The 16564-nt window shown below is 40.0% G+C and overlaps 2 protein-coding genes across 2 annotated transcripts in view; one reads left to right on the forward strand and one right to left on the reverse strand.

The window, feature by feature from the left end:
* LOC109411294 (insulin receptor substrate 1-B) overlaps nucleotides 1–16564 on the forward strand; it is a 683096-nt gene that overhangs the window by 37132 nt on the left and 629400 nt on the right. Inside the window, exon 2 of the mRNA XM_062851140.1 lies at nucleotides 4922–5329. The gene's annotated coding sequence lies outside the window, so the exon portion shown is untranslated. The remainder of the gene's footprint in view (nucleotides 1–4921; nucleotides 5330–16564) is intronic.
* On the reverse strand, nucleotides 14367–15340 carry LOC109411296 (trypsin 3A1). The gene is made up of 2 exons (XM_019684828.3): nucleotides 15181–15340; nucleotides 14367–15105 (listed from the first exon to the last, which is right to left on the reverse strand). Exons 1-2 carry the CDS (start codon nucleotides 15230–15232, stop codon nucleotides 14399–14401), a joined length of 759 nt encoding a protein of 252 aa, XP_019540373.3. The 5' UTR covers nucleotides 15233–15340; the 3' UTR covers nucleotides 14367–14398.

The raw sequence follows: 16564 nt of genomic DNA on the forward strand, positions 1-16564 counted from the left end.
AACAATCAGTATTCGAATAAACTCACAGTTCACTCCGGAAGAACAACGAAATTAATCGAAAATAACTCATTTTTTTGTAAGCACGGAACGCTCAAACGTTGAAATTATTAAGTTCGTGCATCGGTCCATTAGCTTGTGCACCCTTGGATCCTTGGATTCAATGTCTTGCACTCTGCCACAAGAAATTTGACGTGCACTTGGTTGGTGATCTTCCGGATTTTTTGTAAGCTATTCAATCCGATGTATGTATGTCAGCGTGGACATTAAGAAAGATGATAATTTAAGCCATTGTCAAAGGAAAATAGCAACCACCAGGGCTAAATATAAGTTAATTTCGAGGGTGAAAATTTTAAATTTCTAAGTGAAATGATTTCGGTGAAGTTACAATGAGGGAGCATTCAAATTCTTCTACAGATGTATTCGTAGATGTCATCTAATGAAATATTATTTTGTTTGTTTATATTAACAATCGATTATTTATTAATCGATTATTTGGGAACAAAAAACTTTGACACCCCTAACATCTTTTTTCGAGAAATGTCACCTTGCACGGTAAACAAAAATTGATCAAAATACAACTATTGACTTTTTCTGACAACAGGTGGTGCTGTAATCATTCGTAAACGGCGTCTCCATGTCGTTGTATGTGAAAACACGAAGTGACCTATATTGTTAATATAGTATATTTGATAGTCTACAATATATGAATAAACTACAACAATTGCCCAGTAGGGTTTGTTGTTAGGGCCTATCCATAAACCACGTAGACTTTTAGGGGGGAGGGTGTCGTTCTGGTCAAAGTCTAAATTCCATACAAATTTCGAAAATTTTGTGTGGACAAAAGTCTACGAGAAGGGAGGGGTGTCTGAAATGAGTACGTAGTTTATGGACAATGCCTTATATGAAAAACATAAAATTCGAATGTCAAGTCTTACCTCCTGTATATGTAAGTTGTTTTGCGCTCAGCAAATTCGAAGATTGTATGGGGAAACTTGTCCAAATGTATGCAGAAATCTTAAGTATTCGATTTTTTGTCGCTAGGTGGTACTGCAAGCGTTTAATTAATAAAACCTTCGATACCCTTGTAGATGACTATATGCTAAACAACTTTGTCAAAACCCGCTAACCCGCAAAATTATCTGACGCCTGTGAAAAGAGTTATACACTGCCTAGGCCTTCTTTAGACTTTATCGATTTCTCTCAAATTTTGAACGTAGCTTCTGAGAGTTCAAAACAACTTATTCATGAGGTAACATAGAATATTTAGAATTTTATGTTTTCATGTAGAGTGTGGACCACCGTAATCTACATGATGTATTGCAAATAAACTTTATAAACTATTATACATAGACTCATACGTCTTTGGTATATTCAACTACATGTTCAATAACTGTTTAAGAGTACAGGTCGGACTCGATTATCCGGAGTCGGGTTCTGAAGTTTCTCAAACACGTATCTGGAGAACGGAATGTTGTATCAAGCTGAAATTTTGACGTTTTATCAAGCCAACCTTGTTTAGTAATCAGTCTGAATTTCAGCTTTGTACACCATTCCGTTCTTCATATATATGTTTGAGAAGCTTCAAAACCCGACTACTGATGATCAAGTCCGACCTGTATTCGAGAACTTCCTGAAGTAAAGGCCAACGGATCAACAAGCATAGTTAGCTATCTATCGGAGCATAATGAATGAAATGCATGTGTTTATACAGCATCATGCAACTATGTGTTGTGATCCCCCCCCCCCCCCCCCTCATAAAACGCCTTGAGACTACTCTGAAATATTACTGAAAACCTCACTGAAGCTCACCTGAAAGTCTACGAAGCCTCTTAAAGACCCCAAAAATAGAGGTGCGTAATATTGGTCCTTTAAGAGTTGACTTCTGACATTGTATCACCGTCACTATTACTATCAAGCAGTGTTGGTAAAATCACACCCAAGTCTCACTCATGAACCGCTCCTGCGTGAGCAAACTCGCGCGCGATTCTGAATCATTTTCTCATGCGCGAGATTGTCATGCAAAATCTCGCTCTCGCGAGTCAAGCGCCGAAAACTCGTTCGCTTGTAAAACGAATGCAAATCAATTTAAACGACATTTAATGTTTTTACATGTAAGATATGGTCTCTTTCTGTCATACAACCGTCAACACTTCGTTGCAAATAATAAGCAAACCGAGAAATAAAGCAATGAGTAAAACCATGAGTCAAATCATGCTTGATTTTTACGGCAGTGAGTTTGGCGAGTCAAGAATCGCGCGTGAAAAAACTCAACCATGAGTTTTGAGATTTTGAGTTTTTACCAACACTACTATCACGATGATAATGAAAGGCAACGACTGGACATTGACTCGCACTTTTGACCTCTTTCATTGCATTTGATCTGATATTTTGGTGTTTATAGTCAAAACTCAAACTTTGCAAAGACTAACATTCAATACTTGTAATTTTTAGAAAATATTATCCTGGAAAGTCTTCATTTGAAGTATGATCAGTGATTTCTACACACTAGCAAAGATAGGCTATTTCTAGAAAAGGAAAGTGATGATGATATGATGGTATATGATGAATAGAGCGCATGCTGATTTGGATCGCAGTCAGCCTATGAAAACCGATTATTTGAACAGTATCACTTTTCTGAAATCCCCTGAAACGCCTTGAACGCCACATTAAAACCTCAAAACGCCTAAAAGCCACCAGGAGCTCACCTGAAAGCCTGTGAAGCTCCCTAAAACCCTCGGTAAACCCTCTGAAACGCTCTGAAATACCTTGCAACGCATCGAAAAGTCTCTGCAACCTCCTGATGCGCACCCTAGAACTCGCTCTGATACGCCTTGAAGCTCACCCGAAAATTGTGTTTGGGCAAAAGCCTATGTGGGAAAGCGGGTTCTGAGATGATTAAAAATAAGGCTCCGTAATTTATAGACAGCTACAAAGCCTGTGAAGCCCCAAAATCAACCGTCAACCACTTTGAAACGCGTCTGCCCCGTCCCTGGAGCTCACCTGAAAGCCTTTGAAGCCCTCTTAAACGTCTCAAAACACCTCTGAAAGCCCCCTGAAACCTCTTGATACCCTGAAGTCGTCTTCAAACGACATTGAAAGCCCCTGAAACTCCACTTGATTTCACCTTAAAGTACCACAGCCAGCTTTTCTCTTTAAACATCTTCGCAGCCTTAGAATCCATTTAGGACAGGTAATGAATCCTTTTAAGGTATACCACCTCATTATCTAAATGAGGGTTCCAGTGCAGCACTTCATGCTTTAAGAGTTTTGGTATTCTGTGAATGCTTCTGATAGAATTTCTGAGTGCACTTTTAAAATTTAGGAAAACTATTTTTGGTATTTTTGGTAGTTTGGCTCTCTTCGCCATGAGGCGTTTTCTATTTGAAACCTGATGAATCCAAAGTTGGCCCTAAAACTTTGCCAACTAAGTCACCCTATGTCATAGAACTCACTTACAACTCGAAGCGATTAGTCTACGCAGAATAAAGCATTCGCCTCCACTGGTCTCGGTCGTAGGCCAATCTCTTCCAGTCGCCCTGAGTCCTTGGGTCCTCCTCAACTACAAAAAGCTATCGTTGGATCGGCCTTCCACGAAGCCGACGGCTTCTTCTTAGTTCTCTGCTGAACATAGTTTTAGCTTGTAGTTCCTCCGGCATACGGGCTACGTGCCAAGCCCACTGCAGCCTGTTGTGTTTTATCCGCTTCATTGTATCCATCTCTTCATATACTCGGTACAATTCTTAGACTCCAACGGCTCCCGGAGCCGGGCCCATATAGCTGAGGCGGTAAACGCACGGGTATTCAGCATGACCATGTTGAGGGTGACGGGTTCGATTCCCGGTTGGTCCAGGATCTTTTCGTAAAGGAAATTTCCTTGACTTCCTTGGGCATAGAGTATCTTCGTGCCTGCCACAGTGCCACACGATACACACATGCAAAATGGTCATTGGCAGAAAAAGCTCTCAGTTCATAAATGTGGAAGTGCTCATAGAACACTAAGCTGAGAAGCAGGCTTTGTCGTAGTGAGGACGTTACGCCAAGAAGAGAGAGAGAGAGAGAACGGCTCCCGGATCAACTTCTCTCCAGTGCTGAAAAATTAATTTCGTCATATCTAAATTCAATCACCTACAGCTCATTTTGGAGGCTGAACCTGAGAATATGGTATATGAAAGACTTGTGCAGCTAGACCAGTTCTGCTAGAAAGTCACGAAAAAACCACTATTTTTCGAATGTTTAACGTAAATGTCACGGGCTTCCTTTGAAAAAATGCCAAATGATATTCACGGTGAATATCATTTAGCATTTTTCAAAGGTGGTCCGTGACATTTACCTTTACAACACTATCACTGTTAACAACAAGTTCACGCAATAAGGTATCTGATTCAGATGGAAGAAGTGGGCGAAACCGGTCATTTGGTTGTGAATTCAGCTAATGCACAATACTGTTTACCTGTAGTGCCGATAATGGGGTCAAAACCTCTGTCGTTGAACGGCCCTCGCGAAAACCCGCCTGATATTCGCCGACGAAGCAGGACTCCTCAGTCGGTCTTAGCCTGTTAAACGGAATTCCGCCCGAAGTAGCGAATAATTGAGAAGCTTTATTCCTTTGTAGTTAGTGCGCTCCTACCAGACCAGAGAAGCTCGACCGGGAGTTCATCCTTCCCAACAGCCTTGTTGTTCTTCAGTCCTCTAATGATTGTCTAGACCTCGCATGTATTAACGAGATTTGTAGGCTTTCTAGGCTAGTTTATCCTTGGACCCATGCTTAACTTCTTTTCCGAAGGAAAAACTCACTTTTTGCGAGGCTTTCGAGAGTGGGATTCGATCCCAGGTCCTCGTTGTGATAGTCACGTGTTTTAACCATCACACCAGATTCACTTCTCAATAATAGTAATCATTTCTGTTTGTGATCTCTTTTCAGAATAATCAACTATATTGCTGATAAATTAACAAGCAACTGCTGGTTCTTCAAGTCGAAAAATACCTTATTAGAAGTGAAAATCAATCGGAACAGCTGAAAACGAAAAATTGGCATCGAAGTGTCGAAAAGTTCTAAGTGTTTAAATGTTATAAGTGAAACAGTGCTATTGGTATCGTCTATGGTGTCAGCATAGTTTTATTAATATATGAAAGAAGAATAGAAAAAAATAGTGCTCGTGTGTAAATGTGAAGATTGAGGCAAGTCGTAAAAATAACAGTGTTGTGTGTACGTTAGTGTTTCGAAAGGAAAGCCGCAAGCAGTTGCAAACGCAAAGTTTTGCCTAGTAATTATGTCCGGATTTGTTCTAGCAGGCGTGAACCTTCTACCGTGAGAACCCGATTATCAAAGGTAAGTGATTTTGGGCGAAACCCACATAATCTCGAAAATCCGCACTGGAAACCCAAAGTTTTCGTTATTAATCCCAGATAGCGTATTCCACTGTGATAAAGGTTACAGGCTACCTAGTAGTGTGATAAAGGAAGACCCAAAATTGCATTGTGCCCAAACCCCCGTCCACTGACGACACTAGGGGAGGAAGCTTTCAATTTTCACACAAACGGCTTATAATAACCCGAGACGTTGTTGTTGTTGTCGGGGGTTGGTAATGTCCGATTGCGGCAGCCCAACAGGCTACTAAAATGGAAAATTTTATCCTCTCCCCGGGTGGATCGTTCGCCGCCGGCGTTAAATAAACAAGTCCGGCGTCGCAAACAATTCGCAGGAAATGCGATTGATCGATTTGGTTCGAAGTGAAAACATTTGCAGCTTTCTCGATTTCCAACCGAACTCGCTGCCCGGTGGCAGCTTGAATTGTCAGCGGGCGGGGTGGAATTTGCCGAATAAAACCAAACTCAGCCAAACCAAGCGCAAGTTCTTTCCACTGAACTGGTGGTTGCGGGGCTGGCTAGAGGGGAAACAATTTTACGCTTCATCAGAGTAATTTTAATCTCGAGCAAAAAGCAGAAAACCGGGAGATGATTTTATCAAGCTTTGCGAAAAGAATGCCAAAGGTTGGGGCAGACTGGTGGCGACCACCCAGCAACAGACTTAAATTTTGTACTGTTGGAAGGCAGAATGGAATTTGTTTCTTCTGAAGCTCTTAAACCGGAAGTTTGTCGTTCACAAAGCGAAAGAAACGTGTAAATTTATGTGACAAATGGCCGGGATTCTGCTAAACCGAACCAAAGACCATTTTTTGAAAAATTGAGTTTTCTTAACCATTGGATGAAGAAATGGGTAATCCTTCTTCTATATAAAAATCCAGTAATTCTGTCTGCTCTTCGTGGAGTAAATTCGTAATTTCTGTTTGGTAGAACATACAAAAAACAAAATTGCATCCAACCAGAGTGAACTGTAAACCATTCCATTGAATCAGCAAAATATTTTAGTTCTGGTCCAGATGAAGAACATTTCAAGTTCTCCTCATCGCCGTCAGATTTCTAACTTCTAACCGACTCATAGAAACAATCTGTGAGAGAAATGAACACGTTATTAGAAATATGGGTGTGGGAGGAACCAATTATGTTTCGATGGCGCTGATTGCCTTTTTTCCAAATCACATTCAGCCAGACCGAACCAAGTCCACAGCATTTTAGAATCAATTTATTCTCAACAATACAAAAACCAACTGGTTTTTAATACCAGCGTTATGTCGATACACCTCATACTGGTAATTTAACACAGGAGCCGTCATTGAACAACAAGCCAAATTAGATTAATAAAGCTTGAAAAAAATCAAACACTTGGTTCGCTTTGGCTGATCGAAAAATGACGTTTTCACGAAAATCATCCTTGAGGAGAATGTTTAGAACTTGATTCATACTTTACGACTGACCTTCAGCTAGGTAAAATGACCTAGAGGTAACGTGCTTGGTTATCACTTAAATGATCCTAGTTCGAATCACATTCACATTTTTGAAAACTTTTTTTTACTTAGTTCACTTTGGCAGAACATTTTCATGGTTTTCTTCGACCAGCATAAATTTGAAGTACACAATATGCTCCACTTTCAGATCTGAGGACCTTAGGACATGCAAGGACATCATTTAACATAATCACTCTTGCTCTGCGCCTGCACAATGCACATGCACCGCCTATGAAAAAAAATGGGTGGAAAGGGCTAAACTGGGAGAGCTTCCGCCGTTCATATTTAAAACTATTTTGAGACCTCCGTGTTATCATACTGTACGCGTCCTCTCTGATTTTGTGTGATATCGATTTCAAACTTCATAGACAATGAAAAATCGAGATTTTGTTTCACAATCCGACTGGTTTTCTCTGAAGCAAAGAAACACAGTCAGCCACACTGAACTATTAACCCTCTAATACCCAATCCCGCCTTTAGACGGGGTATACTTTGAGCATTTTTGTAATTTTTGTTTCGTGGAAAATCATTTTTTTTATATTTTTGGCTGATGTTTAGGACTGTTCTGTATATCTCAAAATGGTTTTTGGTGTATTTTAAAGCGTATTTACATTTTTTTAAATCATTGAAAAGATCATGTTTTAGTCACCTTTTAGAAGTCATTGTTTATTTTGAATTGAATCGCTACAATTAACATATTTTAAATTTTTCCCAAATCATTCTATCCTTGTTTAATAGTTTAAGGGAATCGAATACACTCTAAAATTATTTTCCTTAAAATTACACGGAAAATAAAATTTTCTGTGAAAAAAATTTAAAATAATAATATTTCAACAATAATCATAAAATCTCAAAATGTTTTCATCTCAAAAAATCCGTTCCCCAAATTGGCTTCCAGGAAAAATTTAAAAGTGTGGGGATGTTCAAAAATAAAAATTAGAAAAATCAAAAACTGAAATTCACGAAATCGAGAATTAAAAAGAATCATCTTCCAAAACATGTTTAAATTGATTTTAGATGACGAAAAATGATATTTAGATCAAAATCAAAAATTTGGGTATTAGAGGGTTAACCATATTCCAATGTTTTTGTTCAGCCAGAGTGAACTGAGTGCAAAGTACTGAGAAATTAAATATAATTATATCAATGATTTCAAATAATTTATATATATTCTTCATTTCTGATGGTTAATAAAGGCTTGTAAGTTACATGAGTGAGGAAAAGTTTCAAATAATTTTAGCTGTTGTTTATTTGTGAGTTGTTGAACTTTAGGCTTAATTATCTCGGAATAAACTTTTTGGTTCTTAGTTCGGTTTAGCAGAACCCCGGCCAAATGATGCACATAACTCGAGTGATCTCCCAGAAGTCTACATGACATGTCATGTAAATTTTATGATACCGTCGTGTGTGGCTTGTTTTTCCACTTTTTCATGATTTTTTAACATAATGACTTTATAACTTCCAAAGTAGTGAATGGATTTCCACAATTTTTACACATAATAATCGTGATTTCATGAATATGTCAGCTCGTGACTAATTCTACTCGAGCAAAGCATTATTCCTAACACGTCCTCTCTAGCAGATATCATGAAGGTTGGGCGGTTGCCTATGTTAAGTAATCCAAGATTGCACTACTTAAGTACTTCATTAAACTGAAGCCTGTCAAGCTGTCAAGTTAATGTCTGAGTTGTCCCAGATGATATGGACATGGTGAGCATTAGCATAACTGCCAACAATTAGCGGAAGGCCTTTTGAAGTGCAGTATGCGAGCATCCGTAGGGGATGATTCAGCATGCGGTTGATAAACTGAACAATAGACGTATTTCCTGTTGAGGTTTGTATCTCTGGTGGTTAATTCAGTGGCGAGTGCAGCAACAACTGCGTTGTCGACAAGCACACATGCTTGAGGCATGACACGCGAGTCTGCCATTTCAACGATTTTCACGAAGTCCGTTCAGCTGCTTGGTTTCGCTGATGATATTGATATTCTCTCTCTCTTCTTGGCGTAACGTCCTCACTGGGACAAAGCCTGCTTCTCAGCTTAGTGTTCTAAGAGCACATCCACAGTTATTAACTGAGAGCTTCCTCTGCCAATGACCATTTTGCATGTGTATATCGTGTGGCAGGCACGAAGATACTCTATGCCCAAGGAAGTCAAGGAAATTTCCTTTACGAAAAGATCCTGGACCGACCGGGAATCGAACCCGTCACCCTCAGCATGGTCATGCTGAATACCCGTGCGTTTACCGCCTCGGCTATATGGCTATATGATATTGATATTATAGCTCGTAAATTTGAGACGATGGCAAAATCGTACATCCGACTAAAGAGTGAAGCCAGGCGAATCGGATTATTCATTAATGTGTAGAAGATAAAGTACATGATGTCAAAGGGCTCCAGGGAGGGAGGAATCACCGCGCCAGCCACCCCGAATTTTTATCGACGGTGATGAAATCGAGGCGGTTGAAGAATTCGTGTACTTGGGCTCACTGGTGACCGACGACAACGACACCAGCAGAGAAATTTAGAGACGTATTGTGGCAGGAAATCGAGCTTATTTTGGACTCCGCAGAACAAAGTTCGCCGTCACACGAAGTTAACTATCTACAAAACGCTAATTAGACCGGTAGTCCTCTACGGGCACGAAGCATGAACTGAAGACACTCAGCCATGGACCGAGTAGAATGGAGACGACTTCTATGTACAGCAGGGGACACACAGGCCTTAGTCTGACCGGTAAGTAAGCTTTACAGAATTCTTCCTGAAATTCTTCAGAAATTCCTCCAGAAATTCTTTGAATAATTAATCCAGAAATTCTCTGGAAATTCCTCCAGAAATTCGTCTAGGAATTCCACCAGAAATTCAACTTCGGTACTTTCTCCAGAAACTTCTCCAGGGCCTTTTCCCCAAAATTTTTACTGGGATTAATCCAGTCATTTTTCCGGGAAATTTTCATGAAATTCCTCCAGAAATTCTTCTGGGAATAAATCCAGAAATTACTCCGGGAATAAATCCAGAAATTACTCCGGGAATTCCTCCAGAAATTCCTCTAGGAACTCTGTTTCAAAAATAAAAGAAAATTAATTATTTCAAAGGATTAACACATACATTGAACCTTACAAATTCACAAACAAGAAACATCACAAATTTACACAACACAACACAGAACAGAAATGTGCCCTGTTATCCAGATGGATAACATCTTCCGATCACAGGATAACGAGATTTCATTTATTGGTTTGGGTCCATCAGTCATCCTGGAATTGTATTTTAGTTAGCAGTTTGCCTTTTAGTTCACAGAATTTGTTGCTGTGTTCTTAGCTTGGTTCTGTCTAGGAAAACTAATCATAATCGGGCATGCCGTTTCGGATTTCTTCACTAGAATTCTATGACTTGAAGTCTGTGCCAGGGAAAGGTTTACGTCTCTTGTACTTAATCGCGGCCCGAAATGGCCTGAATGTTGGCAATCGAAATATGATTGCACTTCATGGGCCTCTATTCTGCCAGAACCCTATAAATGCTAATTAATACAAGGGGAATATTTACAAGTTAAAATTCAACATGTAACACAAAGAACGCACGAATATTAACAATTCTTCCAGAAATTCCTTCAGGAATTCCTCCGGAAATTCCTCCAATCCTTCCTTCCCGAAGAAATAGGAATTCTTAAAGAAATTCCTTCGGGAATTTCTCCAAGAATTCTTTGGAAATCTCTCCAGAGATTTTTCAGAAAATTCCTCCGGGAATTCTTCCAGAAATTTCTCCGGTAATTCCTCCAGAAATTCTTCCTCCAAGAAATTTCTCCAGGAATTCTTCAAGAAGTTCTTCTGGGAATTCATAGAGAAATTCCACTGGAAATTTATCCATAAATTGATTGAAAAATTCTTCAATAAATTCCTCTGGAAATTACTCCACAAATTTCTCCGGGAAATATTTAAGAAATTGCTTCGGGAATTTCACCAGCGCTGGGAATACCTCTAGGAACATATCAGTGAATTCCTCCAGAAATTCCTCAGTGAATTCCTTCAAAAGCTCCTCCCGAAATTTCTCCGGGAATTCCTCCAGAAACTCCTCCGGGAATGCATCCAGAAATTTCTCCACCAATTCCTTCGGAAATTCCTCCAGAAATTTCTCCAGAATTTCTCTGGGGATTCCTCCTGAAATTGCTCCTAGAATTTTTCAGAAATTCCTCCAAAAATATCTTCCTGAATTCCTCCAGGATTTTTTTTCAGGTTTTTCTCCAGGAAGTCCTCATGGATCTCTAACAGAAATTCTTTCGGAAATTTTTCAATAAAAAAATAACCATTTTTTTGCGAATACTTCCAAAAATTTCTCCGGTAATACCTCCAGAAACTTCTGTTAGAATTCCTCTATAAATTATTCTTGGAAATCAGTTAAAAATTCCTATGGAAATTCCTCCACAAATTCTTTCGCGAATTCCCGAAGAAAATCCTCAAGGAATTCATCCAAAATTTCCTCTGGAAATTTCAAGAAATTCCTCTGGGATTTATCTAAAAATTCTTCCAGAAATTCCTCTGGGAGTTTCTCCAGAAATTCCTACGGGTATTCGTCCAGAAAGTCCACAGGAAATTACTCCAGAAATTCTTCCGATATTCCTCCGGGTTTTCCGTAGAATCCAGATATTCCTTCAAGAATCCTCCAGAGAAATTTTTTAGAGAATCCTCAAGAAATTCCCTCATAGATCATTCAAGACATTTCCCTAGGCCTAGAGAATCCTTGAGGAATTCCCACATAGATTACTGAAGAAATTTGCTCAGAGAATCCTCAAGGAGTTCCTTCTTCAGTGGATCCTCAAGAAATTTTCTCAAATAATCTTCAAGAAATTCCCCTTGATGATATTTTGGTAGGGATCCTCAAGAAATATCCTCAAAAAATCCTTAAGAAATTTCCGTATGGATTACTTAAGGAATTCCCGCAGGGATTCTTCAAGAAGTTACCTCAGAGCATCCTCAAGGAATTCCTTCAGGAATAACTACAAAAAATCCTCAGGGGTTACTTAAGGAATTTCATCTGGATTCTCTTGAGAAATTTCCTCAGAGATAGCTCCTGGAGAAATCTGTGGATGAATCCTGAAAATAATTTCTGGAGGAATCCTCGAAGGAATTCCAGGAAGAATCCTCGAACGAATTCCTTTGAGTATTTCTAAAGAATTCCTGAAGAAATCCTGAAAGGAATTTCTCGAGGAATCCTCAAAGGAATTCCATGAAGAATCCTCGATCGAATTCCTGGAGGAATCTCCGAAGGAATTCCTAAAGCAATCATAGAAAAATTTCCTGCAAAGGAATTCCTGGAGGAATTATCGAAGGAACTCCTGAAGAAGCCCCAAAAGAAATTCCTGGAGGAATCGTCAAAGGAAATTCTTCCCTTGGTCTGTTGTCATTTGACAGTCTACCCAACGTTAAGTCAATTGGTACAACAATGACTGAATTACAGCGGAAACTGACCCCTCAGCCCAAATGATCTTGTACCCTAGCTCTCTGAAAATGTCAGAACAGTCAAATAAAAATATATGTAGAAATGTTAGTTGTTCTCCTTTGGTTCTCAACTACACAAAGAGTCTAGAAATATACGCACACCCTTCTGCATAGATATGAAGCACCACACACAGGATTAGGAGCTGGAAAATAAAAGGAAAGGCACTGCTAGCGAGCTGCTCGCAGCTTCAACATGCCAGGTGTATGAAGGTGGAATTATTTCAACTTTTCTCTTGCTCGATTAAAGCTGGTGGCGAGTTCTGGAGAATTTGGAAATTGAAACCTTTGGTTGGCTTTGTAGACTACGTCTCGTAGTGGTCGTTATCTGGGGTGTTTTCTAGGTCCTATCTTAGTTGCTGCTAGTGTTGCTTTAACATAGTTCTATAGTATTCAAGCAAAAAGTTTAGTTTAAATAGTAAAAGAATTATTCTACCTTAGTGGAAAATGTTAACCTATTTATATAATACATATTAATATTCGCCATCCATTGTTATTATCGTCTTTGTTGTCGTCGTTGACTACTCCCCATGCTCCCAAGAGCAGTAATAGTAGAAATGATGATTATAAAAATGGCACCAGTTGCACGAGGTTTCTTCGTATTCTGGTGAAAAATCAACAACGAAGATGATGAAGTCTATCCGAACTAGTAGATTGTGTGCATTAACTTGTTGTTGCCAGAGCTTTCACATTTTGGCGGTGCCGCTTCCGTATAGAAAAATAAAACTAAATATAGGCTTTCAGCTGGAAATAACCGCACGATACAATTTGTTGAAACTTTATGACGCACTAAAAGAGAGGGAGAGGTGAGTTGATGCTTGACACAATATCGAGAAAAATGTCAGTTTGAGCCTAACATTTCATGCGACACCTTTGGCTGATCGAAAAACCGGATTACCGTTAATGATCACCTTACTGGATCACTACTACTTGTAAAAGTACATTGTAGATAACTGCAAAACTTAGAACTTTTTCGTTGTAGGTATAAATGATCCCGTGTTTAAGTAAAGTGGCCAGGTAGGGGTAGGCGGGGCAATATGGACACCCTAAGGTTTTTGCCAACTTTACCTGGCAAGATGTCAAAAAAGTTTAGTTTTTTGATACATGTATCCTTTTAAAGTCTATTTAGCATCTATTGCATAAGAATGTTCACGAAGAAAAATTATTTATCCACTTCTAAAAATGTTTTGAAAAATGTTAGTTTTTCATGACCGTCTTCAAGCATACGGGGCAGAATGGACACCCCCATGGGGCAATATGGACACCATGAGACTTTTACGAATTTCGTACATTATTTACACCTATAAAGTCATTTCATTACAAAACAACTATTATGGATGAATAATACGCCGAAGTAGTTCATTTTTGTTCAGTTAATTTAAATTCAGGCTGTTTTGGATAAAGTTTCGTTTTTGTCAGCATGTACAGCTGTGCCTGGAACAACTATTTTCCACTTCTGTCATTTTTTGACCAATTTGTTTCACCCTATGTCTACTATAGTGAACATTTAATCGAAAATATACTGAAATCGAAGAATTTGGTTGGTTTGTGATTTGCCCCTTGCCGCTTCTTTCAAAAAGGTGAGTGTCCATTTTGCCCCGGCAGCAGAAGATATTTCCAAACTTGATTTTTGATATAATAAAGAAGAAAATATAAACATGTTAAGCATGTAGATACAGCAAAACTACTTGCATGTGTTCTAGAAATATCAGGTTTTAATCGACCTGCAATAAATTAATCACTAAATCTTATTTTAGATGGTGTGAAAATTATAATTTCCATGCACAAAAAACGGAGGACGCAACTTTTTCGTGTAAAATCAAGTATAATTTTAATTTCGAATGTTTATTTCCTGAAACTACGTTTTTGACAAATGGACTATATCCTCCATTCATTAAAAGTTCAAAAAAGTTCGCATATTTTAAAATATTGATGGTGTCCATTCTGCCCCGGGTGTCCATAATGCCCCGCCTACCCCTAAATTTAAAGATTCATGTTTCGGATCAGTCAATCATAAAATATTTCAGTTCAGTTTTTTTTTCCGTCTATTTTCGAAACACCTTAAACCTGGGCAACCTCTCGGATCCATTCGCGAGCGGCGGACACTCGAGCGTACACTCCCGGAAGTTTTGGCAGTGCGCAACCCTTGCCCCAGGAAACGACTCCGATCAGCTTACCGTCGGCGACCAGCGGGCCACCGGAGTCACCCTGGCAGGAATCCTTACCGCCGGCTTCGTATCCGGCACAGATCATCTGTTCCGTCACCGGAACGACTTTTTCCAGAGCCTTGGCGCACTGCTCCTGATTGTACGAAGGCACGTTGGCGGCGCGCAACAGTCTGTCCGTTTCCAGAAAGTTCTTGGTGTCTCCCCAACCGGAAACCGTGCACATCACTCCATCTTCCACGGCTTCGTCGGTTTCCGGCAGTGCGATAGCCTCAATCGAACGGCTGAATCCAATACTTTCGGCCAACTCCAACAGCGAGAAGTCGTAGTTGTAGTTATCGCCGTCATACTCCGGGTGAGGATTCACCGAAATGACGTTGACCACGACTCCACCGTCGGTACGATCGCTAGAACCGGCCCGGACAGTGTAGGCGGTCGGATCCCTGTTGGCGGTACAGTGCGCTGCCGTCAGTACCCATCGTGGTGAGATGATCGATCCTCCGCAGAAATGGTATCCGCTGCGTTGCAGCGATACCTGATGCGGAACTTCGGCGATGTCGATCTGGAATCCGCCTACGATCCGGCCGCTGGACAGAGTCGCAGCTGAAATGGTTTACGGCGGGGAGTTGGTGATTCGGTATTGCAGCAAATGTGATGTGATTTATTTTTGTAACTTACCGTTGCTCAGACCCAATAGGGCACACAAACTGACGAGTAGAACTTGGTTCATAGCTGTGGTTCAAGCCGGTAGACTGTGGGGAGGTTGGTATGCTTTTGAGAAGGATGAGTGTACGTTGCAGTGGGTTTTTATAGGGACAGAGTCGATTCACTAGAATCGGATTGATAACACGGGTTAGGAGAAAGCCACTCTGTTTTTTTTTTCCATTTGAAGAGGTTCGGGATTACATGCGGATGGACTTTCCTAAGTGGTTTTATTGTTTTTGCGTGTGTTATGGGAAATCCTCTAGGAGAGCATGCAATTGTTTGGATTATCCGGTTTCTTCAAATGTTGCAAAATATTTAACTATTAAGCAATCTATCGTGGGTAGACGATAACAGAAGACCAGTATAATTCGGCCCAGTAGTGAGGGATCTCGTAATTCATTGTCCGCCGCCATATACTGCTGGGTACTTGTCACAGGCGCACCGGGCGCAAGGAGGCTGATACCTTAATGTATTAGCGATAATATCCGCAAAATATTTTTTTTTATCTGTATTAACGAGATTTTTAACCCTACGCTAGTTCATCTCGGGAACCACGCTTTACTTCCCTTCCGAAGGAAGAACTCACATTTTGCGAATTTGTCAGGAGTGGGATTCGATCCCAGGTCCTCGGCGTGGTAGTCAAGTGTTCTAACCATCACACCAGGTCCGCCCCACTCGCAAAATAATAACTTTCATAAACAAGTTGAATTAAAAACATGTCATTACTGAGGCGTAAAACAGTATAGAACATAAATATGTGGGGAAATTTCACGAAACTGTCAGTAGCATGCGGAACAAAACTGCGCCATTTCCTGCCAAATGTAATGACTAAGAAGGTAACTTACTGACATATAAAAATGGTAACAATCAGGTGGAAAGAGCACTTTGAGACTTTGCGTCTGAGCATCAGTGCCGGTAAAGCGTCTCCCACGTTCTCACTACCGTTTTTACGAAAAAGAATACATACTGGAATGTGCCAGTCCCCCTCCTGGTGACCCCCTCCTGGTGACCTTAGTCAACAAATAACAAGCTGTTTTTTGTCAGACCCGACCAAAGACGGGTCAAATGTTTACCCTGCGTCAAATTCTAGATAAATTCTTTAAATATAATTTGTAGACTCATCATCTGAAGGTTCCAAGAAAAGAAAGGAGTAACGCCAGCTAATGGTAGAACATGATGTTCTAACCAGGGCGCAAAGTTTTCGAGCAGACGAGTTGAAGTTTACCGTGCGGTAATTTTCATTCACTTGCTTGCATATTCATATTCAGCTGCTCGATACTCGTTTGTCAACTGAATGAAAGTCAATGAATATTTGTAAACATCTCACAAAGTGTTAAATTGCTGATAAAATATTAAC

The sequence above is a fragment of the Aedes albopictus genome, chromosome 2, assembly GCF_035046485.1.
Source record: "Aedes albopictus strain Foshan chromosome 2, AalbF5, whole genome shotgun sequence".
Lineage (NCBI taxonomy): Eukaryota > Metazoa > Arthropoda > Insecta > Diptera > Culicidae > Aedes > Aedes albopictus.